The following is a 27,871-nucleotide window of genomic DNA, read 5'->3' as shown; positions in this document are numbered from 1 at the left end:
ATAAATTAAGAAAAAATTAAAATTAAGATATTATTTTTTTCAGAAAAAAAAATAATAAACTGACAGCCAGATGTTTTGAACACTAGTATGGTACAGGAACGATAGACATGATACAATATTTCGGACATACAGAAAGTGTATGTGTTCATTTTAAAAGTGTCTTGTAGCAAAGTTATTTTGTAAAATGTTTTCTGAAAACATAATTGTTTAATTTTTTATTTAATTAAAAAGGTTTTTAAGACTAACAATGAGACATTTTGTCTAACTATTGATCTGTGGTGTATTTTATTGACAGGGGATTTGAACTAGGATTACTAAGATTCTTAAAATATAACAATGTGTGGTTACATTTAATTTGATACCAGATTTTGCTGAAACTTTACTAATTCAGGGTCTCAGCTGTTAACATTAATTCATGCAGTGAGCATATATATTTTGCATTTATTAATCTTTTTATGTTAAATTATAAAAAATAAAATTATTCATTGAAGTTCATGTTACTTCAAAGTAATAGACTAATAGTTTACAAAAAAGTAAATTAAATTAAATATAACTAAGATTATTACATGATGTAAAATTATTGTTCATACTATAAGTGTCTTTGTTTAAAGCAACTTCACATTGATAACGCAAAATTTCATTGGAAAAGGAGAAATGTACCTAAAGATAAATAAATGTCTCCCCCTTGCGTTAATTGGATGTCTTTACAAAACATAATATATATAGATATATATATAGATATATTTAATTTACGTGCCTATACCAGCATGTAAATATGATATTTATACTGATGCTGTTTCCATTCGTGAAAATGAACCACAATACATATGAACTATTCTTTATTCAGTTTACAGATAAATTAGCACAGATATGTAGATCACAGAAATGCTCTACAGTGAGGCTTACAATACGAACACAGGAGTGATGCTGTTTTTCCATTTCAGAACCAAACAATGAAGACAATGATTACTCTATCAACCAATTACATATATTGCATATTTTTTTAGATTCCCCACCCCAAACTTCCCCGTTCATCATTGGCTTAAAAAATATAAAGTTGAATAAATACAATTTCTCCAAACATAAAACATCATTCACAAATTAATATTTCCACGTCCATATTCAAGGATAAATTCTGCATTTATGTCTTTGAGAATAAAATACACATAATGTCTGTAATTATAGGGAGCTACATGTTGTGTTTTGCAAAGCTGTATTAGCCAGGTGCAATATTTCAGATTTCTTCTCACAACATTTCTCATGCTGTAAACTCAACACATATCCATATTCATCAAGAGGACTTTGATTAATTTGGCATAAACACTGAAAGTCTCGGCCATAAACTATGTCAATATCAAACATATGCCAAATACCACCACCACAGCTGCACACGGCCAGCCGTGAAACTACAGAGAACACTAACGATGATGCAATGTCACATTTATATCTGAAATATCTCAAAGAAAACACCTAAGTTTTGTGTAACACTTAGAATGGTTAAATAGATCATATCACTACAAATTCTGATAAGATTCGCTGTAGAGCAACAAAGTCAATACAATACACTTGGTGCAGAGAGGAGAGGGTTACTTTTTTGTCTTTAGAGGGGAAACTCTCACTTTAGTTCTTCTTTAGACAGACAGGGATTACATGTGGAGGTCACCAGAGTTCCAACAAAGCACACATCAATTCGTTGCTGCTCACAGGTAAACAAACAAAAACAGGGATTTTATCTTGGTTTGCGAGAAAAGGTTGCTCATACTATTACGTCATGCTTGGTTATTTTCTTTATGCTCTGAGTAGGTGTCTGTGTCTCCTCTTGCTTCGTTTAGTCTGTTGTGTTATTTCCTCTTATGTGGTATTTGCCTAGTCTGACTGACAGCTGTCATCAGTACTTTAGACTTCACGGCGAGTGGCTCTGTCTGCAAACGTCCAGATCCATGCGCCTTCTGACGACACACTCAACCCATTTACTCCAGATGCTGCGTAAAGTTTTCAGGAAACAGTCCTTGTTGAGCCGAGGAGCCATGCTGTAGCCAGTCGCTCTCTCTGATGCCAGTGAGCCAGCCGGCATCCTGACGAAAGATCAAAATGAGCATCAAAATCAGGTTATGATTATCATAAGAAAAGAGAATCATTCAATACAAATCATATAGCCTACCTGATCTTCAGTTAGCTCTGTGGGTACTACCAAAACAATGTCTCCTTTCTTCAGCTCCAGTTCGTCTGTGTTTGCTGCTTCAAAATCATGCATCGTTTCAACCTACAAGACAGCATAAGAATAAGAAACATAATGGACATTAAAGCTCAGTGTTCATTTTCACCACACGGCTCTGTAGAATACATTATTCTGGTGTGTCAATAGCGCCATCTGGCGGTCACGTGTTTCATTTGATTGGCGGCACTTTCTTTCAGTCTCTCTCTTTTTATAAATATCGGCGTCATCTTGTGTCTCAGTAATCGATTCGATTGTAGTTAATTAAAGACTACAGCAGGCTATAGGTTAATTCTGCAGTGGTCTTCTTGTTGGTAGGCCGACTGTTTTTGTACAGTGCAATGAGCAATTTTTCTCTTAGAGAAAGCTTTAAAGTTACTGTATAGCCACGTTATTTTTCAACTAAGTTGATTGTGCAAGGCTTCCGGTTTCAGCCGCTTAGTTACTGTAGCTCTGCAAAACAGTTTATTTTGCTGCTTGATATTGCAAATTGGTATTTGTTATCATAGTATGCTAATTTATAATCATAATTAGAGACAAATTATTTTTTTACCGTTTACTGTATTTTGTATTCTGTGATTATACAGTTACTAATCAATTGGAAGTCTTGCATATTAGAATATGGAACATGGATTTTATTACCACGTTTATTAATTTGGCGATTAGCCGCGTAATTACCTGAATAACGTAACGTTACAGTCAGCAGTTGATTGTAAATGTACGACTGTACTTTATCCTGTACTTAAATGGTGTTTGCTTTTTATCCACCTTGAAAAGGTATCCAGGAGGCATTCCAGAGGAGATGTCTTTGGTTGTCTGGCATTCTGGGATCACCCCATTGCCACTGGTTGCAATTGGAGATATGATATCACCATCACGGTCATCATCACCTTCATTACTAGAGGCAGGCTCAATAACAACAGAAGGGATAGGCATCTTTTCCTGAGGTGAGGCAAAAAAGAAGCAGCATTACTCAACATGCAACTCAAATGACAAACCTAAAGGTAAGGTTTGCAAATACATTTATGTCAAGTAGCTTTTCACAACTAAACAATACACATGAAACAGACTACACATACATAATACATACTTAAATGTAATAAATTAAAATCAACCGAATAAAATAAAAATGGATAACACTTTACAATAAGGTTTCAGTTGTTACTAGCAGACTAGAACTAGCAGTGAACACTACTTTTACAGCATTAATTTCTACATTTACTAATAAAAAAAATTTAAATCAAAAGATGTATCTGTTGACATCAGTTAGTTTGCTGTTAACCAATGTGAACAAACAATGAAAATGTTTATTTTTATTGACTAACATTAACCTCTTCTGTTGCATAAAGACTAAATGGGGCTGTTGTGAAATATTACCAAAAAATAAATGATGACATTTCACACATCAAGATACTAAATAAAAACTCAGCAAAATAGTTTTGTGTTATAGCATTTTGATTCAAATCTAAGTATCAGAGAGTTTTAAAGTAAGGTTCAGAATGGTTCCATAAAGAAACCAGGGTCTCGTATAAAGACCAAGGCCTGCATACCAAAGTGCAGAATCACAGGTGAATATCTACCTCCTCTTTCCCATTGTTTGTAGCACCCTCCTTACTGGTTTCATCCCCTGGTTGGGGCTCAACATTATCAGGAGCATCTCCTGGTTTGGGCTCAGTATTATCAGGAGCATCTCCTGGTTTGGGCTCAGTATTATCAGGAGCATCTCCTGGTTTGGGCTCAATATTATCAGGAACTTCTCCTGGTTGGCTGTCAACCTTATCAGGTTCATCTGTTGGTATGGGCTCAACATTATCTGGTTCATCTCCTGGTTTGGCTTCTAGTGAACTGGCCCCTTCCTCTGATTTGGCATCTATAGTCTGGAAGAGGTGCTCAGGAGTGAGAGCCAGTGTTTGAACACTCAACACAAGCCACTCATGTGATGGATCGGTTTATAACACCATGAAGGGGAGCACTCAGAGTATCACAACGAGGGGTGCAGGGACCAGTTTAACTCCTGAGGTTAAAACTGTCCCTAATGTGGAATGGCAAGTCAGTTCTCAAAAAAAAACTTGAGTTGACTTGAGTTTCACCAAAAGTCAAGTAACGTACTTTGGTTTGGGGAAATGTTCAACAGATGGCATGAAGGAACAGGGTCGCGATTCATAGTGGATTGACCACTATCTACTGGATGAAGAGGAATGGGTGAACATTCCTCAGATCATAGTGACTGTATGATCTCAATATACATGTGAAGAATTCATCTAAAAGTTCAACCACGAACCAAAAATAAATGTAAAATGTAACCCATTTTTGACCTGTCAGCAAGTATAAAAATTCCAAAACCCTTTAGAATTCAAAACTGCTGGATTCAGATTCAGCTATGCATAGATAATATTTACACCTGAATAAAATGTGACCAGGGACCACAAAGCCAGTCTTATAAATCTCAAAATTGTTATTTAAACATCATCTGAAACTGAATAAATAAGCTTTCCGTTGATGTATGGTTTATTAGGATTCTGACATTATTTGATCGAGATACAACTATTTTTAAATCGAGAATCTGAGGGTGCAAAAAAAAGTAATTAAAAAACTGAGAAAATGGCCTTTGGTTTTGTCCAAATAAATTCTTAGCAATGCATATTACTAATCAGAAATTAACTTTTGATATATTTATGGTAGGACATTTACAAATTATCTTCACGGAACATGATCTTTACTTAATATTCTAATGATTTTTGGCATAAAATAAAATTTTTTACCTGTACAATGTTTTTTTAGCTACTGCTAAAAATATACCCCAGAGACAAAAGACTGGTTTTGTGGTCCAGGGTCACATATTTACTTCACTTGCTTAGCCATTTAATGAGCTTAGAAAGAGAGAATGTAAAATTACTGCCCATAAGAATGGAGTCACCATGGAAACCAAAAATAGTGATTTGGGGGTAATAATAGTCATCAGTTAAGTCACTATTTAAAGGTTCAGTAAGCAAGGGAATTGTCGAGTTATGACATCATCTCTGTTTAATGGGCTTTAGTGTGTGCAACCTTATGTGGATCAAAACTATTGTAACCAGGGAAGAAAACATGAAATGAAACTAAATTGAAGGTACAATCAGAAATGGCAGAAACAGTGGCAGTGTTAGTCTTCTAATTATCTCTTATGTCAGAACTGGATAGTGTTTGTTATTGTGCTGCCAGGTGTTGCAACTGCTCATTGTACCCTCAAAAACGTAAAATAATACATACACATAAACAAAAAGATGGGTTACAGGTATTGATTAATGCCACAGCGCATGTTAGAAGTCTCCATCCATCAACACGTACTGTTAAAAAAGCATTCTGCGAGGCTAAATGACAACATGTGTGACTACCATCCTGTCCCAGTGGATCAGTTTGGTAAACACACCAAATTTCACATGAAGCCAGATGATGATTTAATATCAGACTGAGACTCTATATAATATCTAAATAATTCTGTTACAGGGTATTCTACAGCACTCACCAAGAATGGAAACTGAAAAGGAATCCAAGTTAGTAAGGAAATATCCTACAATAACAGTGTTTAAATAAACTTCTTCTTTTAAATGAATGTATTTTCATATGGCTTCATGATGATACAAAACAATTAGCGAAAATAAATAAATATACATATGTACGCATACATGGATAAATAAAAATACAGTAATTATTTAGACAGCAATGTTGAACTAATAGAATGAAAGAAAAATATAAACTCTATTAAGACTTAAATAGTTACCGGAGTCTCTTCAATGGGAGACTCTTTATCCTCAATAGTGGCCTACACACAAAGAAATGTGGTTGTCAGCATTATTACACATTCATTTATTCAAATGATTAACGACACATACTGCAATGATTAGTCAACAAATCTGTCTGGTCATGTCAGTGTCTGGCTTCCCTTCACAACCGTTACTACTTCATCTCTATCAGAGCCTGGATGCGTATAAACATTTCTGTGAACTACTGGTCAAACAAAAGTGAAGCTAATAATAAAAAAGCAGTACTCCTAATTTCTTAATTGGAAGGCAGTGAAATTATAAAATTATTGAAGTGAAATTACCAGAGGCGCCTCTGTAGGTGACTCCTTCTGTGCTTCTTGGATGGAAGCAGATTCCTAAATGCAAATACAAAAATATGCATGCTATCTCCAATTTCTGTTATCCTTCCAAATAACACCACCTGTTTTCCTATCATATCTTGCATTTTATACATAATTCATTTGGACACATTGCAGGCTATTTCTACAGAGAACAAGGATTTGTTAGATACAGTAACTAACCAAGTACATATGTGACAGTTCTGAGTTTCTCTTATGCAATTCATTAGACATAAGTTATAGTTACCGGGGCTTCTTCACTGGGTTGCTCCTTTTCTATGTCCTCAACTGGAAGCTAAAGAATGGTTGAGACTTTTTTATAAACAATAAAATCTCAGGCTCAACCAAAGTCTTAGCAAAAACTGTTATTTTAAGATCCACTACATAACTGTGCTTCTGACATTTTTCTTTTCATAATGCAAAGTAAAACCAATACTTAAAACTGATCCCAAAGCATGTGTAAATTAAAATGAAAGCAATAAAAGGAATAATAATTAGTATGGCATTTTACACAAATTATATAATTTGTGTAACATATATAAAAATAATTTATGTAACTGGCTAATAGAAAAAAAAAGAAAATTCAGAGCTTGCCCTCATAGCATGCAATTTCGTGTTATGGAAAAAAAAAATCTACATGCAATTTAAAAAAACAACTATATGTACAGGTATGTACACTTATGTCAATAATATCAAAATAATATCAAAACATTTGTTAAATCAACGTTAAAACAAATCAAATGTTTTAAATAACAGAACTTGTGGGTTCCAAAACAAATGGGTTTTACAAAAAATACAAAAGGCAAAATGGCCAACACGTAGGCACTGTGTTTTGAATTATTTTTCAGAGGTACTGTACATACCTCAGCCTGCTCAGCTGCCTCAGTCTCAGCAGACACTGGAGACTCCACAGTGGTCTTTATAAACAAGAGTACACAGATATGATCAATGGCTACAGATCATTTATGAGGGAATACATGTATATGTAGCCAAAAAGATAACACGGTGATCATATCATTACAGCAAGGGCAATAATCATGTTTTATGCACTGACGGAGAATGATAATGATGATGAAAATGTTTAAAAACAAGGATATTGATGAAAATTATAAAAAAAAAAAATAATAGTATCATCAGATTGATTTTAATTAAGATGACGATTATGACAACTTTGATGAGAAAGAAGATGTTGCGATGATTGTTATCACAATAATGATGGAAAGCTTTGATGTAAAAACGTTGACAATGGTGTTGATGATGATGATGATGATGATGATGATGATGGCGATGACTATTTCTGATGACTTTTATAGTTGAACTCTTTGTCACTCACTGTGGCCATCTCTGCAGTGGGGCTTGAAGCCGTGATCTCTGCTGGTTGTGTGTCTGTAGGAGGAGTGGTGACAGGACTCTCCCCACCCTCAAGTACAGAGGCTGGGGCTGCTTCACCTTCTCGTTCAGCTACATCACCCTCTGTGGCCTCAGCCTCAGACTTTATATACATTTATAAGAGAACAATCAGAAGGAATGTCCAATGACACATTCACTGCTTGACCAGTATAAAACCCTTAAGTTTAAAACCACTTTGAAAGATCCATACTTTGCAACAGTAGTTGTACAGTCAGTACAGTGGGAATTTTAGGCACAACGATCATGGGAGAGCATGGCAACAAAATTATGTGAAAACAAGAGGAAAAACGAACTTAAAATATAAATATATATATTACAAAGAAGCATTCATGGAAATAAATAAATGGTCATTGACACTCATTAAGTAAGAGTTTTTTAAGGGATAATACAGACCATTACAATCCAAATCTTTCCTTACTATCAAATGACTCAACTCACCGTCTTATCAAACTCAGCCACAAAAGATGGGACTGTTGCATCCTAAAACATAACAGAAAATAGAGTTAAGCAAATCAAATTTACTTGTGAAATCTGAAACAATCAGCTACAGTAGGTTAGACTGGAAATATATATATATATATATATATATATATATATATATATATATATATATATATATATATATTTTATATATAATTCCTGGGAGAAATGATTTAATGGATCTTTTAGGGAAAAGGAATAAGTAGGGAGCATTACAGCATTCAATATAAAATAGCATTAGGTATATTAAAGCAGTGCCACAGTTATTTTTAACACCGGGTTCTGCATATTAATTTTAAAATTAGGGTAATCATTTACAAAAATAATTTCATTTGTTACTTGTAAGAATAAAAAAACATATCAGGAATAATTTAGAAACTCCCTGGGGTAAATTTAGTTGTAAATGGTGAGATCCATAATTTTATTCTTAACTTTTTTAAAGATATTCTTAAATTATTTTAAATTCATTTGTTTTTAAACAAAACCACCAATTCTATACATTGCAAAAATGCTATCTTGCTGGCTGTTGTGTATGGCCACATTGACAGTAATTCATAATGTCATTAAGAATTCTCTTTTAATCTGTTGAAAAGTTAGATTAACTTTCTAAGCTCCTATTTACCTTCGAAAATCCGTTAAAAGCCTTGTTGGACACCTAAACCGAATTAAATAAGTAATTAGCATGTTAACCCTTAAAGACATGTATTTTAATTACACAGACTTGGAGGACTGTAAATTCTACTTGAATTTATTAAAACCAACAAACTATGAAAGCAAGCAAAGGAGAGAGGAGAGAACAGGTCTTGGGACTGATGTCTGTGGGAGGGGCTCCAGGGTCCAAAGGGTTTTGTAGCAGGAAAATAGTAATTCATCTGCAGACAGGAAAGGAGGGGAATATTCTTGCCGTAGTCTACTCTGCACTAAACTAAGCCGAGTGGCAGGAAGTCAGGTACCTCTTCCAGCTCTGTATCTATTTCTTGGTATAACTTTCCATATCTCCGGTTTGCAACTTCATCTTCAGACAGGTCTGAGTTCTCTGGCTCTTTATGACAGGCCCGTCCCTCTGCAATCGTACTTTTAGGATTAGAGGTGTCTTGTTGCCCAGGAAAGGACATAACAGGGTCTTGTGATGGAACAGCCTCACTTGGCCAGCCTGCTGTAAAGTTTCCTTGGCCATCAGAAGAGAAGAAGCCACTGCTATCACTCACCTCCTGCCAGGAGCCTTTACTGGAGTTCTCAGAGTCTGCAGCTGGTGCAGGAAAAGCTGCCCACTGGGCAAACCCATTGGCATGTCCAGTTTTGTCATCAGTGACATCAAAGTCTTTTTCTTCTCCACCAATCTCCTTTGTCCCAGTGGTTTCCCAACCCCCTGCCCACCCCTGATTGTCCTCACTGGTAAATGGGTCCCCAACGCTTTCATTGGAAAAAGGATCAGATGTGACATCATTAGCAAATGGATCCTGATTGCCCCCAGTAGCAAAAGGGTCTGATGTGAATTCAATGGCAAAGGGGTCTGTTGCAAACCGTCCTTCACCTACTGGCTGGGTCTCTGCAAATGGATCGGAATAAAACCCACTTTTTGGACTCTCGGTTGATAACCCTTCAGTACCAAAAATATTGGTTCCTGGATCACTTCCAGGAAAGCCACTGGGATCTTGGTCCGAGTTGGCAAATGGATCCTTCCCATTCCCGAACGGATCATCCCCTGTTGATGCAAAAGGATCATCCCCTGTACTAAATAGATTATTACCTTCAGTGTCAAATGGGTCTGAACTCGGAGTAGATTCAAGAACATTTTGAGGTGTATTTGCTCCTGCTTTGGCTGGGTCTGAATGCGAGCCATCCAAGCTTTCATTTTTAAGCTCTGAGACACACAGTGTTGCTTCAGGCTGATCCCAGTTAGCTGCAAATGCATCACCAGCAAATCCAGAGTCAGCAGAGGTAATCTGCCCGGGGACACCATCAACCGTGCCCCAGTCTGCAAAGCACACTTGGGCCACAGTGCTTTGTTCTGATGCCACAACTGGATTCTCATTCTCGGCACATTCAAGCTCATCATCTGCACTGACCCACCCACTGTTTTGTCCCGGGACATCACCCCATTCTTCAGCAGTCTCGTACTCTGACCCAGATCCATCTAAATCAACCTGGCTAGACAGGCCCCATCTGGAACTATCTCCCCCTATGCCCTCCATGGTATCCTGAATCTCCTGACCAAACTCATCGGTGAATATGATTCCAGGCATTGGTTGCAAGCCCACTGTCTCCTCTTTATCTCTCTCCTCTGACATGCAACCTGCCTTTTCTTCTGCCCATTCCACTTGATTTTTAGCCCAATCTGTCTGACCTTCCTCTACTATCTCTTTCCCCTGTCCTGGATGCTGTTGCTTGACCTTGTCACCCCCCACAGCACAGGGATTACAGTCTGGGTTTGGCTCAGGATAGTTTTCCGGATTCCAGGCTCTAACCTCATCTGTGGCTGCCTCTTCTTGAGGCTGTGATGCTGCCTCTGTAGGCCAGGCTTCGGCAGGTGGCCATCCCTGCACATCCACTGCAGGTTGAGCATTTCCAGATTCCTCTGTACCCGTGGTGGCAGAAGAGCCAAAGTCAGCTGCCCAGTTGGCAGTGAAGCCAGCATCTGCTGCCTGATTAAGGAAAGAAAAATAACAAGTAGTTACTGTCCAAATAAGTTTTCCCCATGATGGGGGCCAACAGAGGAGGGCTGGGGCCAAAAGAAGTCCAATTTAAGGAAGAATAATTTGATTGAGAACCACTGTACATGAATATGCGTAAACCGCAATACAATGTCACACTGGAGAAATGGGGGACAGATTTCTAATTTGTAACATTAATGAACAAATTAACATTTTAAAAAGTTGTATGCCATATTTCCAAAGTGTTGAGAGCTGGAGGTCAAATATGCCATGAACTTTAATCACATTTGGAATTGCTTTCTACTAAGACACTCTCGTCAGTCATTACTTACGGGTTGTGCAGGCTGTGCAGCATTTCCCTAGAAATGAACAGAGATATCAGAGGTATTTGCTGTCAAATTAGTGCTCGACAGGAATGCGTATAAACTTGTAATGAAATTACAGCAATATCTCCACACTTCATATCAGTGCAAATTTATTGTTTTACGAGACTACAAAGCAAACGTTTTTGACATCAGGACAGAACACAGGATTTTGTGATCAAGTTACTTATAGCACCAAGATTGTTTTCCTTTACATCAGCTCATATAGATCAAATAGTACAGACAAAAAAAGCAGATTACCGTCCAAAGATCCCAAGGTAGTGTCTGTAAGAAAATAATATGCAAGAATGTTAGCTATTTCCTTTTTGATTGTTTCATGTTATTACAGTATATAAATAAAAGTGATTGCTAATCCATACAATTTTTATTTGACCTGTCACTGTCTATAATTTTTTATACAATAAGCAGAGTAAAGAAGAACCTGAGATATGGGTGATTGGGTCTGCCCAATAGGTGTACTGGCATCAGGCTTGAACGGATCAAAATCCAAGTCCAGGAGAGATTCTCCGGGTTTCTCATTTGGCTAAAGTAAGGGCATACAAATGAAATGAAGGTCAAATTCTGTACAAGTAAACTGTTTTGCTCTAGCAGATGTTTTGCTTCTTCCATACTACCAGTAAAATAAGTGAATGCTCACTCACCTGTGGAGATGTAACACTGATCTCTGGAAAACCTCCATCAAACAGGTCAATTATCTGCTCTTGTTGGAGCTCCTTGGTTGGAGTAACTTTTGGAGGAGGTGGTTTTGGAGGTCCCATCTTGAGCTGATATGAAGAGATACCATGTGTGCATTTGAACCTCACAAATCAAAACCTCAAAAATACTGGTCAAGGACAGCATTGTATTAACTTTAGTGCTGCACATCATGAATAAACCGCATCTTCATTCTGAATGCTGCTGTACTTGGAGGGGTTTCAGTCCTACCTGTGAAGGTGATTTGGGTCGAGGTGGGCCAGGAGATATAGGCCTTAGTGTGTGGTTGGGGCTGGCAGCTGGGCTGCTGTCAGGGCTCTCATCATCAGGTGGTGTGGGAGTCCTGGCTAATCGCAGGGGACCTGAGTCACTGTCAATAAAAAAATGACACACAAATTAACAGCTTGTCGACTCATTATAGCTTCTTTTATTTTGAATATATTATTTTCACTAGATCAGAGCTCTTGGTGGAGATTTCTAAAGACAGCTTGCAACCAACATGTCCGGGGTTTGATATGTGATCTATTTAAGAGATGGTCTTACTTCATCACTATTTCCATTATGTCCATGTTCAGATAAAATTATCACAATGAGCTCTGCTTATCACCTGCATTTCACTTAGAAGCTATATTTGGATGTAATGATGTACCTTCAGTGTAGGACAAGTTTAACAATCACTAAAAAATAATAGTTAAATAACAATGGGTTATTTTGTAAATTACAAGCAAGAGAGAACAGTTTTTAAAGCATAATTATCCATCACGTACCAGAACAACAAAACTAAACCCTATCATCATCTGCCTCAAGCACAGTGCTGTTGAACTATGGGGGTCCACTGCACTACAAACCAATTTTTTTGCACAGGACATTTACTTACTAAAGTTCTTCTGTTACAAAGAACACAGTGTTTCTTTTTTTCTTTCTAAACTAAGAACAGTATACCTCCAGTGTGTATACACACAATAATAGTCCATGCTATCCCACTTACCGCTTCACTCTGTAACGGGAAGAACAAGAACAGAACCAAACCATATAAATGTATGATTAAAAGCCAGAATAATGGCAGTAATCTTGTTTTCTTATCATTTTTCATTATAACATGTAGGGATGTAAGGATTAACCGTGAGCCGGTTGAAAATCGGTTAAAATATGTGACTATTCAAATCAGCTGATATGCTAAACAAATCGCAATTCAATAAGGGGGAGGAGTTTATATGAATGTATGTGTTAGGGGAACTTACTGTCTTTAGAAAAGTTTAGATGGTATTTTTTTTCTTTTCATCATGCTTCTGTATAATGCATATTAAAATTCATAAAGTGCAGTGCTGTTTTGTTTACAGCAGAAACCAAGGAAATGCTTCAAGTGCCACCTGCTGCCAGAGAGTGAATATGCGTCTCATTCAGCTTGTCTGCTGTTTTGGTTTCATGTAGATATTTTTTATGTATAGTTTCACAAAACTGAAGTCAAACCATTCTGTTTTTCCTTCAAATTTCGAAATTATACAATCTATTTTAGATTAAAAACTGCTCATGTTGAATGTATACTGCATCTTTGTTTGGATCATGATTAAAATGCAGTGGTTGCCTCTAATTTTAAATGGAAAAAGCACAAACATACCTTATTTATTTATATGAATAGATTTATTTTATTTGTGTTACTTATTTATTTGATTTAGGTCTTGGTTTAAAAATTCTATTTAGTTTTGGTATTTATATTTAAATTATATTTAAGTTTTGTCATTTAGCAGACACTTTTATCCAAAGAGACTTACAAATGAGGACAATGGAACAAGCAAAACCAACAAAAGAGCAATAATATGCAAGTTAGTATATTAGAATATTATTATAGTGTTATATTTCAATTTGACAAAGAAACGTGCAGCATTTTGTCCAAGTAATAATAGTAATAGTAATAAAGGACACATTTAATTTATAATTTGACTTAAATGTCATTTTATAAAAAAAAATCATGAAATCAAAATCATGAATCTAATCGTGAGTTGAGTAAATCGTTACATCCCTAATAACATGACAACTGTCTACTATGTAACCATCAGCGAAAAAAACATTCTGTGCAGGGAGGTTACTGAAAGTTAAAGACTGTTCCTTACCTGGGAGCTCCCTGAATCGTGAACATTTTGTCTGAGTGCTGTTCAGCGAGTTTATTCATCACTTCATACAGCTTATGACAGAGCTGAATCCAAAACAAAGAGAAATGTGAAAACATTTATTAAAAAAACTCAAGCACAATTAGTTGCTTTAGGCAACCTTACTGAAATAAATGTTGTCATTCAGGTACTGTGGTACTACTGAATATGCTGTTGTGCCTACTAAAATTTTTATTTTCATTCCTTTTTATTGGCATAAACTTGTACTTGATCGCACAATCATTAATAAAACAATAGTATGCAAAACATAATACATTCATAATAGTCATTTATTATCATCTTCATGAACAATGAATGCTCAAATGACTTTTCTTAATGTGAAATAAAGTAAAACAAATGGTATTTATTCCTACAATAAAAGTACAATTAATGCATGTGTCAATAGCAATGCACTGATGGCCACATGATGTGTCTAATAATAAACATAATCTAACAATGCAGAATTCCTATCCAAAACATTATAACCTTCAGTGCAGACCCATAATGACAGATGTGGGTGAAAAAAATATCACTGATTAATATCTCTAACACTAGACAAACAAAGGCTAGAAAATAAGATAAAGAGCAATAAAATAGTATTTAGTTATCTATTGGTTTAATGTAGATCAGGCAGTGAATTAAACAAAAAAGTTGCTTTCCCACACTGCATTGTTAAATAGTTAAATAGCCCTAGAAATATCACTCAATCGTTCAACAGTGTCTCTTCTGTGATTTAGAAAACACACACACACACACACACACACACATTTTCTGTCTTTCATGAGTAAATAGCAGCAGCACAACTTGCAGCTTGAATAGAAAATTACATTTCAGACAAAGCATAAGAGCTTTTCTCTGAATAAGCTCCTAATCTTACTATGTAAAACTGTGAATTGTCATAAACCACTCTTGAAAACACTGTAGCCTGTGACTACTCTATAAACCCTCATATAGCAGGAACTATTCCTAGGATGTCAGTCTCATTGTGTTGATGTTACTTACTCACTACGTGTCTAGAAACAAGTATGACTCACAAGGAGGAACGTGGTTTGTGGGTTTTTCTAGCACCCCTTTCATTGATTGTGACATTCAGGAGGAACATCATGTTTAACATCTTTAAAATAAACCAACTCACAAAAGAGATCTCCCTATGGAATCGGGCTTCCAGGCTGGAGACGTTCCGGAAGGTGCTCACGTAGAACCCCACCCGACTGCAAAGAGCAAAGAAGAAGAAGAACCATTAGGCTCCAGCCTCAAACAAGTGTGCAATATGTTGAAGAAGCATCTGGACAATGTTCAAAGATAAAAACAGATGGACGCCCATGATGTCATGAAGAGTTAAGGAATTCAAGAACTTAGGAATTTAGGAACTTTGTACCACATAACTGAAAATTACTACTAATGTGATGAACTAACACAAACCTCTGCACCTCAAACATTACTGTACAGCAGCAAGATATTAAAACTTTTGAATCCTTTTTAAACAAAGAATGGGAAATCATATTTCCAAGTTGCTGTCATTAGCTAAAATGCCTCTGCTCATGCTTGTGCAGCGGTACGAATCATAAAATCATAAACAATACAAATCTAAAGTGAAACGGCCATTTTTTATGTCTGCAACAGTTGTGATTGTATCTAAGTAATTTTCTCTGTGGTCTGAGCTGAATTGAGCATGGCTGCAGGGCCTGGTGCAGAGAGGAAGCTGCTGATTGGATAGATTATGTAACTAGGCTGTTGCTCCAGTGAACAGACAGACCCTCTCAGCAAAAAACATAATGCTTACCAAAGCATATTCACCACAACATACAACTGACCATAATTTACATACACCTTACTTGTATTACCATCAAAACACTGTCTACAACAACAGTCGTTAAAGGTATAGTTCTCAGTCGTGCTGTTTCAAACCTCATCTGTTTTTGTCCAAATAATAAAAAGTCCTTGGGGTCCAAAACAACATTAGACCAAATTGACTTTCACTGTATGAAGAAAAATCATCTTTCCATGGTTGAAAGAAAGACAGACACAGAAGGAAAGAAAGTCTGGAATGACATGAAGGTTTATAAACAATGACAGAATTTTCATTTTTGGTTGAACTGTGTCTTTAATAACACATATGTAGAGTAAATCAGTTATATCAATATAGTTCCATGAAAAATCATTGTAAGTGCTCTAAATAAACTGGTGAATAATTCTAGACACTTACATTCTAATCGTTGTGACAAAGCAGATGACTCTTGTTGTGTAAACCAGCTATTTATTGCATGCAACCATATCTACCATATCCTGCTATTATCATCAATGCATTCAATCAACCATGCAGAAATACACTACCCTTCAACCAGCACATCAGACCACTAGCTTAATACCACAGAGTTCCTTTAAATATTAACTCCCGCCAGACAAACATGAAAAGCAAGGATGTTTTTGCCACAAGACAAACAGTATTCAATCTACATAAATTGCATTTTACAAATGTGCCACAATTTCTTCTTAGATCACTGCAGCATATTCGTTTCTCTTTAAAAGTCCTGATAAAACAACATCTTACCTTCTCTAATGTTTGTAACCGTAGCGGTGTTCACAGCCAGCATGCTGTGCAACTAATGGATAAATGCTGAACGCTGGGATGTAAACGTACATTCCAGGAAGTCCTTTGGTCAAATGAAATCAATATTATCGGCCAAAGCCTTGTAGTGTAAGGGCACCAGGCTGTAACTATTACTGCCACCCCTCTGAGAGTACAATAATTATACTGGGAATGATATGGCCAGGCTTTTGTTATATAAGAGATTGATGGCTAATTATTGAGCTAGCCTTGCATATAATGTTGTTCACCAGTTAGTGTTGAATGTGAACAAAGTGTTGCAAAACATGACCAACCGAAATGTCCAACTAGAACAATGCAAACAACGAGGCAATTTTAACTCTCTTGGTCTTTTTCGCACAATATAGACATCTATAATGAATGCATACAATTTATAATCTGGTGGTCTCATCATATCAAATGTTTCTTAGCAGAATTAAAATAATGAACCAGCTACTATAGAAAGACATCAGGATAAAAAAACTAATATATTTAAAATAATTATAGTTCAAATCTATTAGCGTATTTCCTGACATATCACTTGAGACTTACTGATATATAAAATATAATTCAACTTTATTTGGAGTACTGCTTGAGCACAATGCACTTTTCTCAATATTAGACTAATATGTGTTTTAATTAGGATTGTATGGTCTTTGAATAGTATCGATCTTAAAATGCAAGAAATTCAAAGTCTACCTAAAGCAAAATATACTTAATATACTTGACGCCTTTAGGTCAATCATTCCCTTCAAAACGAAAGTAAAGTTAATCCTCTGCGTCTTTAGTGGCTCAGATGTCAGGAGTAAATGCATCATAGGACGGATGTTTAATCATACTTCCAACACACATTTATGTTCAAACTACAGCAAAAGTGAATTTTGCATCTGATGACTGCTTTAAAATGTCTCACCTATCCCAGAGTGTGGGCAGTTCATCCTGAAGGCCAACGTTGAGATCATCAAAAACCTTTTGGGCCTTTTTCAAGTCTTCCTCTGCCTACATGCACAAAGATATGGCACATATGTTCAAGCTAAAGCTCAGATGACTGTATCAGCAATTCTATGGTTTCAGCAATTGTATTCATAACATTTTAAAGAACATGATGTGATGCACAAACAGAAAAGACTTGTATACTTTTGCTATCTTCTTATCATTCCTCATGGTTGAAGTCTGCAAGGTCTCAAGATGGTGCCTTGCACTGTCATAGTCAATTAACTTCCTGCTTCTCTTTGCAACACGTATCTGGAGAGAGGGAAAACACTTGTGGTTACTATGGTTACCTTTGGGCTGAATGTTCTGCATTTATTCTCAGCGCTGTGCTGGCACATGCATCATCTTAAACAATATGGATGATGACAGGGATCTGAATGATTCATCCCTTAAAACCAACTCAGCATGAGTAAAATGACATTGGAACCTTGAGATCGGGGAACTGAGTCAAATATGTTTCCAGTGTGTCGATGGTAGAGTCTACCAGCTTCTGATGGAAGTCCTCCCACAGAGCATCACAGTTCTGCAGAGGAGACAGGACAGCCATCAGCCAGATTAACCGAGAGCATTTAACAAGCATGAGAGGTTTAACAGAGAGGCAGAAGAGACAATCTACTGTATAACCCCCTTTGAATATTATTATGTGGCTCCTGCAACATAAACAGATGAGTTTAAGTGTTGGATTTATGATTCAGCAGCAGGGAAATTAAAATCTAATTAGGCTCTTACTCATTCACACAGAATGCAAATCAGATTCAGGAAGATGAATTCATCGCTCCCCCTCAGTGCAGTGTGAGTAAACAAAAATGAGTGTCCTTGGGTAAATGAAATTGAAATTCTCTGAGGACAGTGTTGAGTCACAGCCTCACTCATATACTAAAAATGACATATGTCAGTATCCACTATTAATAACTCCGTCCCTCAAACAACAGCATCTGTGTGCAGAAGCACAGATGTCATGGTTTGATTTATTTTTCATCAATTTGACATATGAACTTTCTTTCCTGCTTGTGTAAAAAGAGCTGCATCTTCTGCAATTAATCTTCAATAGCAAAAAGGCCATGACACCTATTTCTTTCCTCTAAATAATAGTTATATGCATACCTATATGCTATAGTTTCAGCTATTAAATTTGCTGTATGTGAATTTAAACAACCAGAGAATTAACATGACCAGTTGTCCCTTCTGAATCTATCTCATAAATTGTCTGTGAAATGCTTATGCATGAGCTGCATGATAGACCTTAATGGCACAGTGACTTGATCCCATTTTCCCTAAAAGGCACAGCATTTTAGTATTGGCTCTGGTACTGAGTACAAATCCCTCAGCTGTGTCATGTGAGAGACAGCCAAAACCTCTTGCCTGTTCTTAAACCCCAGATCTCACCAAAACAGATAAGAATGTTCTATAGTTGGTGAGAATGAATGCCATTTTTTTCCCCAAATGAACACAATTCTCAGGTTATCAGAGGTCAGGTATTTAATTTTCACCCACTTTCACAGTTTTTGAGCATATAAAGCTGTGAAGAGAAATCAACAACACCTATCCTTGATCTTTAGCAGCTATTTTGACGCTTTGTTACATATGCAATTACTCAGCTTTTCCCTCAAGCCATCTGTATGATAGATCTCATCAACTTTTCACCACTAATATTTCTTATTTATTTTCTCTATAATAGCAGTAGTATATTTTATGATCCTTAGAAAATATTCTTCGCTGTAAATTTCAACATCAGTATTTTAAATGCTAGTATTAACACATGGAATCACAACTATAATTTTGGCTACCTTTCCAATGGTCATGACGTCATCTTTGCCGTGCCAGTCAGGCTCATATACTTCATGAAGGGACTCTGTCAGGTTCCTAGAAGCTTGCTGCATCCCTGTAATCATGATAAAAGAGAAACCAGGTCAGTATAGAGTAAACGTGTCTGTACTCGCATGTGTGTATTTTGCAATGTTTCACCTTTCACAGCTGCTATGTAGGCCTTCATCTCCCTCTGTAGCCTAGAGCCCTCAAACTATGGATCAGAACACAAAAGAGGAGATTTATTGTAATTTTTATGGTTCATCAAATTAGGCATTAAACCACACAGGCTATCAGGGTTCAGGGTTCGGATTTTATTCACATCTGTCAATGGTTTTCTAAATGGCAGTAGTTTTATAAATATATATATATATACTACTTTTGAAATGTTTGTTTATATATATATATATATATATATATATATATATATATATATATATATATATATATATATATATATATAAATACACATTAATTCTGAGCAGTCAAAATCATGAAGTGAATCGAATCACAGTAAAATTCTCTTCATGCTGCAGATTATAATAACCAGACTTTCAAGTGATGGAGAATAATTGCTGTCCGTGGTGCTGAAATCACGGCATCACACTGAAAATCACTGGCAGTCATACAAAAGATGTGCTCACAATGAGCTCTCCAGTGAATGCAGCAGATGGAAGTCATTTCATTCTCTGCAATCTTCACAAAACCCAGCAATCATGAGACAGCAAAAGGCCACAAGGAGATATGAAATGAAAAGCCCAAATGGCCTCGATCAGCTCTGATGATCTTTCTCTATGGTTGAATAATGCAGATGCAGAAGTCTGAAATATGTCAGCATAAAATGAGCATTTTAAATCAGTGTCTCATCACTTTGATAAAAACACACACAAACATTTCAACAAAAGTGCTAGTGTTGTTTTAAAAGACAACTTAATTAGTGGTATATTGTGGCCACTAGATGCCAATATGTAATTTTGTGTGAAATATTATAATGGTTAAGTTAGTTTGACTAAAGAATGGGATTTGCTTGTTTAACATTTACAGGGTCTGGTGTCTTTTACAGTCACACCAGTTACAATTAGCCAGTATCAGATTGACAGTATATTTCAAGGCTGTGATGCAGAGAATTGATGTGTACGATATCTCAGTACAGTTGATGGCTCCGTGTATCAGCTCCAACAAGCGTTTTATGAGCCAGACTGGCAGCATATGGTGTGTGGGATCGGTTTTGGCTGTGATTGGTATCTTCCAGCTGCAGCGATTGACTCTGACTCAGCTAATTTAATTTGAAACAATTTATTTTGCAATGTACTTCACTTTGCACAAAGCAATTTATCAACATGGTGAAGTACAGATCAAAGAGTCCTTGATGTACCCCAAAAGAATGGGAGGTGGGGGGGGGGGTAAATAATTGGAGAAGTTTGGAGGTGAGCAAAGGAGAGAAGAGTGTTTCTGGAAGCGCTGGCACATTGGAGCATAAAGCAGTCTAATCAGGATTAGTGAGGACAGGTGGAGAGGGTGGGATTAGGCTGCTGCTTTTTCTTCTGCAAACACACACTTCTTCTGGAACTACACATTCCCAACCCATCTGCCCTCACAGACACTTCACTATAACTCTAACACTATAATTAATCAAATTATTTGAGAGAAGTAAATTAGTTTTAAATATAGATCTGTTAAAAATAATTCCAGTTAAATAGTGTGTTGTAACTAGGCCAATATAATTTATCCGGCTGTAAATACAGTATGAACTACAGTATTTTCAGTAGTGATGATATAAAATTAAGCATCTTAATGAATATCATGATGCCCATTACGTTTCGTAAAGATTTGTTTTGTGATGTCTTGTGACTCACTAGCAAGAAAAGCATTAAGGAAGAAATGTTGCAACAGCATCTTTGATTTAAACTTTAAAACTAAAAGTTGAATGAAGTTGAATGTTTTAATGCATCAATTCAAAATTCTGACTCGATTCACATTGTGTCACACAAACATTTGGGGTGATCATTTTTATATTATTACATTATTATATGATAAGAATATACCAGAAGTAAATGTAAGTAGAATATTTTAAATAAATATTAAATTAAATAATTCATTTTTGTGATTTACTTTTGTTCATTTAGTAACCATATGTTAAGGCTTTTAAAATAGATTTTACTGAATGTAATTGGCAAATTTGTTTTAAATAACAGTTCCTTTAATAATAATAATAATAAACATTCCTTTAGATGCTGAGATATATAAAATATTGAGATATAGGAAAAATATTGAGATACTGAGTAGCTCATGCAAAGTGTACTGCATTAGCCCAAAGATTTCTAAAGAAACAGAGAGATTCGTATCTGTGCTGAGCATCCTGTCAGTGCCTTTGTAGTACTTTGGCATTGAAGTGTTGTAGTGACAGTAGTAATGAGAATCATTAAAATACTTTTCAGACAAAAGAGAAAATGTGTCTGCACCCTAGTATACAGGAACTCTTATAAGATAAAGATTGTCAACGGTTATTTTTTCACTAATAAAAGTGATATATTAACACAGAATGAGAGACAATAGAAATGAATGCTATTTAAGTACAACATGGCTTTCTGCTGCTAGTGAGAAAATCAATCCACCATAACAATCACACAGAGAGCCATTATACCGCAAAAAAAAAAAAAAATCAGTATTGCCCTACAGATCAGACTCATCTTACCTCCTGTCTTTTGAAGTTCTGCACACACTGCTCAAACTGTTCATCTTTTGTCTCATCTGCCTTTCCCAACTTCTGCAGAACCTGAAAACAGTCAGAAAAACAAGGAGTAAAAATAAAACATCACACATAATTCCCAAATATTTTTTGTAGTCTATATAAAAGTTGCATGTCTAAAGATCATAAAATGAATGATAAAGACCAGCATGAACATTGAAAAGGATGATGTAGCGACCAGTTCCCACAGATTTCTCATTGATTCAGCCGAGCCATGACTGAATTCCCATGAGGGAATCCTCAAACAGTGAATGAACACCCTGTGGACAGTATGACATGCACACAAAGAAAGGGCTGAGCAGGAGCCGGGGAGGAAGAATGGGCATAAATAACACTTCCTAGTCTGTCAGGTCTCTCTGCCAAAAAGTACTTCTGTCACATGACCACTTCACTGCATACCCATAGTGACTAACATGTGAAATAGCTGTCATCTGTTACACAGACAATTAATTTGCTGAGCACAAGAGGAATACCTGTTTCCATTTTTTTTTTACTAGTATTCAAAATCTGCTCAGTTTTCGCTATATCCTTTTTATGAAACTTGAAATGCTATACACAGTTTGATGCAGGCTTCTGAACGGAGCGCTGATAACAACTTGGGTTGTCCTTGTCCTCTTTAGTCTGGATGACATGGCCACCCAGTTTTTCTAAAAAGAACATCAAATTTTGATTCGTCTGACCACAGAACAGTTTTCCGCTTTGCCATGGGCCATTTTAAATGACCCTTGGCCCAGAGAAAACATGGGCTTCTGGATCATGTTTAGATATGGCTTCTTTTTTTGACCTATAGAGTTTTAGCAAATGGCACCGTGGATTGTGTTCACCAACAATGTTTTCTGGAAGTATTGCTGAGGGTTGATTTTTTCACCAACAATGTTTTCTGGAAGTATTGCTGAGCCCATGTTCTGATTTCTATTACAGTAACATTCCTGTATGTGATGCAGTGCCGTCTAAGGGCCCGAAGATCATGGGCATCCAGTATAGTTTTCCGGCCTTGAACCCTAAGCACAGAGATTGTTCCAGATTCTCTGAATCTTTGGATGATATTATGCACTGTAGATGATGATAACTTCAAACTCTTTTAAATTTTTCGCTGAGAAACTCCTTTCAGCTTTGGGGTAATTGGTGATACTCTGCCCATCTTGACTTCTGAGAGACACTGCCACTCTGAGAGGCTCTTTTTATACTCAATCATGTTGCCGATTGCAAATTGGTCCTCCAGCTGTTCCTTATATGTACATTTAACTTTTCCATCCTCTTATTGCTGTCCCAACTTTTTTGGAATGTGTAGCTCTCATGAAATCCAAAATGAGCCAATATTTGGCATGACATTTCAAAATGTCTCACTTTCAACATTTGATATGTTGTCTATGTTATGTTGTGAATAAAATATAAGTTTATGAGATTTGTAAGTTATTCCATTCCTTTTATTACTCAAAATTTGTACAGTGACCCAACATTTTGGAATCAGGTTTATATATATATATATATATATATATATATATATATATATATTTGGCAATGAATCATTTGACCAATCATTTGGTGTCAGATTCAAATGTATTTTATTGCTTATTGATTTTGGTCGACAAGAAATCTGTGGTTGCTTTGACAAGAATTTATTGCCTGGAAAGGATGTCTGGCATTTGCAAGCAAACTGAAGGTGGCAAAACATCTGTTACAGAGGACAGTTAAAAACCCTCAAGTGTTATGTTTAAGCAATGTTTACAATAACATGTTTTATGTGTTTAATATGTACAGTAAACTGTACACAGTACAGTATGGTACAGACAATAGCCGTGAGGCTGTTACCTGCCACCACACGTGAAAGTGAGAGTATAGGCCTACAGCCCAGGTCTCGATCAGTAAACCACAGGGACGGCCCCCGGAAACATAAATAATGTCATACAAAAGCTCTGCATCACTCCTGGTTGTGAAGAACGTGCAATCTGGATGTTTTCTTTGTAAGACACCCACACGTCAGAAAAGGCTTTGATATGGATCAATAGATAACATTTCATCATACATATATAATGACATCAGGAAATTATCTACGTTACAAAGACACAATGCTTTATAATCAGAAAGAATACTCATAATGCACAAAAATATTGATAAAAATAACAAATAGAAAATAGAAAGGGTTCAGAATGTTGTTTTTTTTAGGCTGGGATCAGTAATAAATAAACCAAATACCTCCCTTTGTTTTTAGATATTGTAAACTCTATTTAAATATATAACTATTTAAAAGTGCAACGTAGTTAAAATATAGCGCTGTATCACTATAAAAGGCAAAGAGCAAATTCTGTATGTCTGTATGTTTCAGTTCTTAACAAATTCCCTAAACTTCACATCTAGAGCCAGAGAATCAACACTGAACTCTCCAGAAGGCAAAAGACACTCATCTAAGACACAAAGCCCGGTCAGGAAACACTATACAACAGTAGCAGCCAGCCTATGAAATATTAACCCAACTTAGGCCTTAAAAACACACTCCACTCTGCCTCATCCAAACAGGCCAGTGATGTCCTCCAGAATATACTTCATAAAATGTTTTATAATGTAAAAATCTTATAGCCTTTCTAAATAACGTGGAAAAGCAAATGTTTTACAGCAAATTGAACAGTGCCACAAAAACAGTTTATTTATATATGATTTCCCAATATTTGGATGCTAACACCTATCCAGCAATACAAAAGAGCACAAGGCAAATCAATTTACATGCTTTTTGTCGTAATCCTGCTTAGCAAAGGCATTAAAATGTTTGTAAAACATTAAGTCCAGCGCTTAATGCTGCATCCGGTTCACAATTACATTGTCATGATGCATCAATCTTCCTGTGACAGCAAGCAACAGGATTATGAGTGATTTCAGTTGATTGTGAGGTATTTCATCCCCACCAGGACTCAGATTAAAGGATCCCTTACACCCCTTATCATGTTATCTGCCCTGGTCAGGATCTTCTTTTCCAGAGGCAGTAAGTTGTACCTTTTCTTTAATGTGGTCTTAACCCTTAAGGCAATCATGTTACACTAGATATTTGTCTGCATAGCTTCAGTTCTGCATCATCAATTCTGAAATTATAAATTGTATGATTTAGACAAATTAGAAATGATACCAGAATATGACAAACAAATAAGATTCATACATTTTAAATGAGGGGAATATTACTCTGTGTTGGCAACAGACCAAAGCTTTAATTATTATAATCAAGCGTGAGTCATCATTTAAAAAGGTAAGTTTCATGATTGATTGCTTTTTAAATATTGTGAGGCTATCCAATGTAACAGTCATTAATAACTGGTAAAAGGGGCTTATTATTAAAATAAATTATCTTAATGATCTCAGCATAAAATTCTACACAGATAGTCAACATGTTTCTTCAAAATGAGCCTCTATATAGAATATAAACTTGTACTGTGGTTAAAAAAAATCACACACAAGCTAAGGAGAGAGAGAAAGAGAAAAAACATTATTAAGTTGCTCCACATTATCTTAATTTTTAATAAATTTAAGGATTTGGGGCAGTTCATGACAGACAGCATTTAAACTGACAGACCTCCATCAAGCTGGTTAATCAAGTCTTTCAACAGGAACACACCAGCTAAACCAAACAACGTTTCAAAAGCCAGCTTAACCATTTTAAACATGAAACATTAAGTTTTAGCAGAAGATATATGGACCTAATTAAAATGGCAAATACACAGTTTTTTTTTCAGAGAAGTTGCAGTGACGCTCTTAAATTGCAGCACACACGAGATAAACCTAACATGAACATACAGTAATATAAGCACTATCTCACTTTTTGCTGATGATCTTTACCACTTTACCATAATTCTGTTCTATTTACAGAGTGTTTTGGCATCGCAAAATCCCAAAAGGCAGAGCAAATAAAGCTTTCATCAAGCATCCACCAGGAATCCACCAGAAATTGTCCCACTTTTCCACAGTTCAACCTAAAAAGCAGCTCCACCACAATGTGCCACCCATCGTTCTAATGAAAACACGAAACATATCTCAAGGGAATCTTCACTTTCGCCTTCAGGCTGTGAGTGAACCATGGGTATTAAAAGAAAAACAATCCTCTTACTGCAGCTCGGCTCGTACTCGGGGAAACCACTAACGTTACTGTGCTGTGTCCCAGACGCCTTCAGTTTAATAACTGACAGACATTTCATATTCAAATGCTAAGTATTGCGCTGACTGTCTAAGCAAAACCACGAAAACCAAACCCATTGTACAACTAAATACCAGTTTACTGTCAATAAAAAAATAAAATAAATCATCAAGCAATAGCGACATGCACCTAGCAGTCTATTTATATCTCGTTTTAAACAGAGGAAGACTGTTGCGTGTCTCTGTGCAACCAGATTAAGCGGCCTTCACGATCTCGTGGACACTCGGAAATCTCCTCCTGCTAGTATTCATACCGCATAGAGGAGGGCATCCCCCACCTCCCCTTCTCCTGACCTTGCAGAGAAAAAAAATCCAATATCTTGAATGGATAACATCGACAGAAATGCATGGAAAACCGATACATGCCAAATTCAGACAGGAAAGGTATAGCGAGACAAACACTGCATCAGTTACACATTATAATCTACTAGCCATCCATTGCTTACAAACTCAGATGAATCGTTTCTCTTTCAAGAAGGTGTACAGAATAAACTCAAGACCTCAAAGTATCATAAGTCCTCTTGGGTTTAAGTGGGATTTCTGTCACGGAGCAGCTCCTCGGTCGCTTTTAAATGGCAGTGCTGGCTAAGATTGCAGTCTGCGCATTTTTGACTATGTTTCAGGTCTGATGCAGTGAAAATGTAAACTATGCATGTGAGAAAGGAGAAAAGAAAATACATTTTTATGTACGCTAAGATATCCAGGTTTAATCGCCCAGCTGAATCTCCTTCCCCTGCCCGGAGCATCTGCTGGACAGCTCCACGAACACAAAATGCTGTCTTTGGTTTTGGCTTTATCAAACGTCCTCTTACAATCAAGTCATTGTTGATCTATCACAAATAAGAAAATTAAATCCATACCTTTTCCTGCGCCCGACTGAGCCTCTTTTGGACGTTTTTGGCAAATATGCCCGTCTTTATTTCAGCCATGGCTGCTAGTGCTCTGAGAGGAGAAAGTCGACGCTTCAGCACCAGGAGAGCGGAGGAGCGCGGAGGGGGAGGAGCGTCATTTAAAGAGACAGTACGCGACACAGCGAGCCCAGACCTACTAAAGTCATACAGGCCATGGATTGTTATTTTTTTTTTTTTATTATCTTGTTTTGTCGGGATAACGACTTAATTATCTCGTGATCTAGATATAATAAGTTATTTTTCTCGTGATCACGACATAACAAAAGTGGTTTATCGTTATCACGACTTAATTGTCGTGATCTCGAGATAACAAAAGTTGTTCTCTAAGTTACACTACTGCGCCAACAGATGGCACCATAGACCTGAAACTGATGGGGTGCAATTATAGGCTACTGTAAGTACGCATTTGGGACAGAATAATGACCTTCCTCGTGATCTTTATAATTTGTGCAGTATTGTTCATTACTGACATTTAGTTAATTAATAAATTTGAAATGGTTTGAATCATTATGATTATTTTGTCTATCGTTAAATCCTTGCTAGATGC

At 36.4% G+C, this 27,871-nt stretch overlaps 1 protein-coding gene across 3 annotated transcripts; it reads right to left on the bottom strand.

Moving 5' to 3' along the window:
* Positions 1-826: 826 nt before the first annotated feature.
* amph (amphiphysin) lies at positions 827-27,389 on the bottom strand. 3 transcript variants are annotated; one of them, XM_026206292.1, is made up of 26 exons: positions 27,274-27,389; positions 22,184-22,264; positions 19,648-19,702; positions 19,470-19,564; positions 18,110-18,205; positions 17,827-17,934; positions 17,603-17,688; positions 15,238-15,313; positions 14,067-14,149; positions 12,187-12,325; positions 11,904-12,026; positions 11,684-11,785; positions 11,503-11,526; positions 11,212-11,238; positions 10,694-10,870; positions 8,848-8,880; positions 8,184-8,225; positions 7,669-7,827; positions 7,199-7,252; positions 6,583-6,630; positions 6,300-6,353; positions 5,976-6,017; positions 3,796-4,092; positions 2,984-3,157; positions 2,162-2,263; positions 827-2,075 (listed from the first exon to the last, which is right to left on the bottom strand). In XM_026206292.1, the coding sequence occupies exons 1-26, from the start codon at positions 27,340-27,342 to the stop codon at positions 1,971-1,973; spliced, it is 2,451 nt and encodes an 816-aa protein (XP_026062077.1). In that variant the 5' UTR covers positions 27,343-27,389; the 3' UTR covers positions 827-1,970. The 3 variants fall into 3 exon arrangements, with proteins under 3 accessions (XP_026062077.1, XP_026062078.1, XP_026062079.1); XM_026206293.1 differs by lacking the exon at positions 8,848-8,880; XM_026206294.1 differs by lacking the exons at positions 3,796-4,092; positions 8,848-8,880.
* Between the last annotated feature and the right edge of the window lie 482 nt (positions 27,390-27,871).

This window comes from Carassius auratus, chromosome 27 (assembly GCF_003368295.1).
Source record: "Carassius auratus strain Wakin chromosome 27, ASM336829v1, whole genome shotgun sequence".
NCBI classification, from domain to species: Eukaryota; Metazoa; Chordata; class Actinopteri; order Cypriniformes; family Cyprinidae; genus Carassius; species Carassius auratus.
Note: the sequence above shows the minus strand (reverse complement) of the source record. Positions and strands in the feature narration are given on the sequence as shown.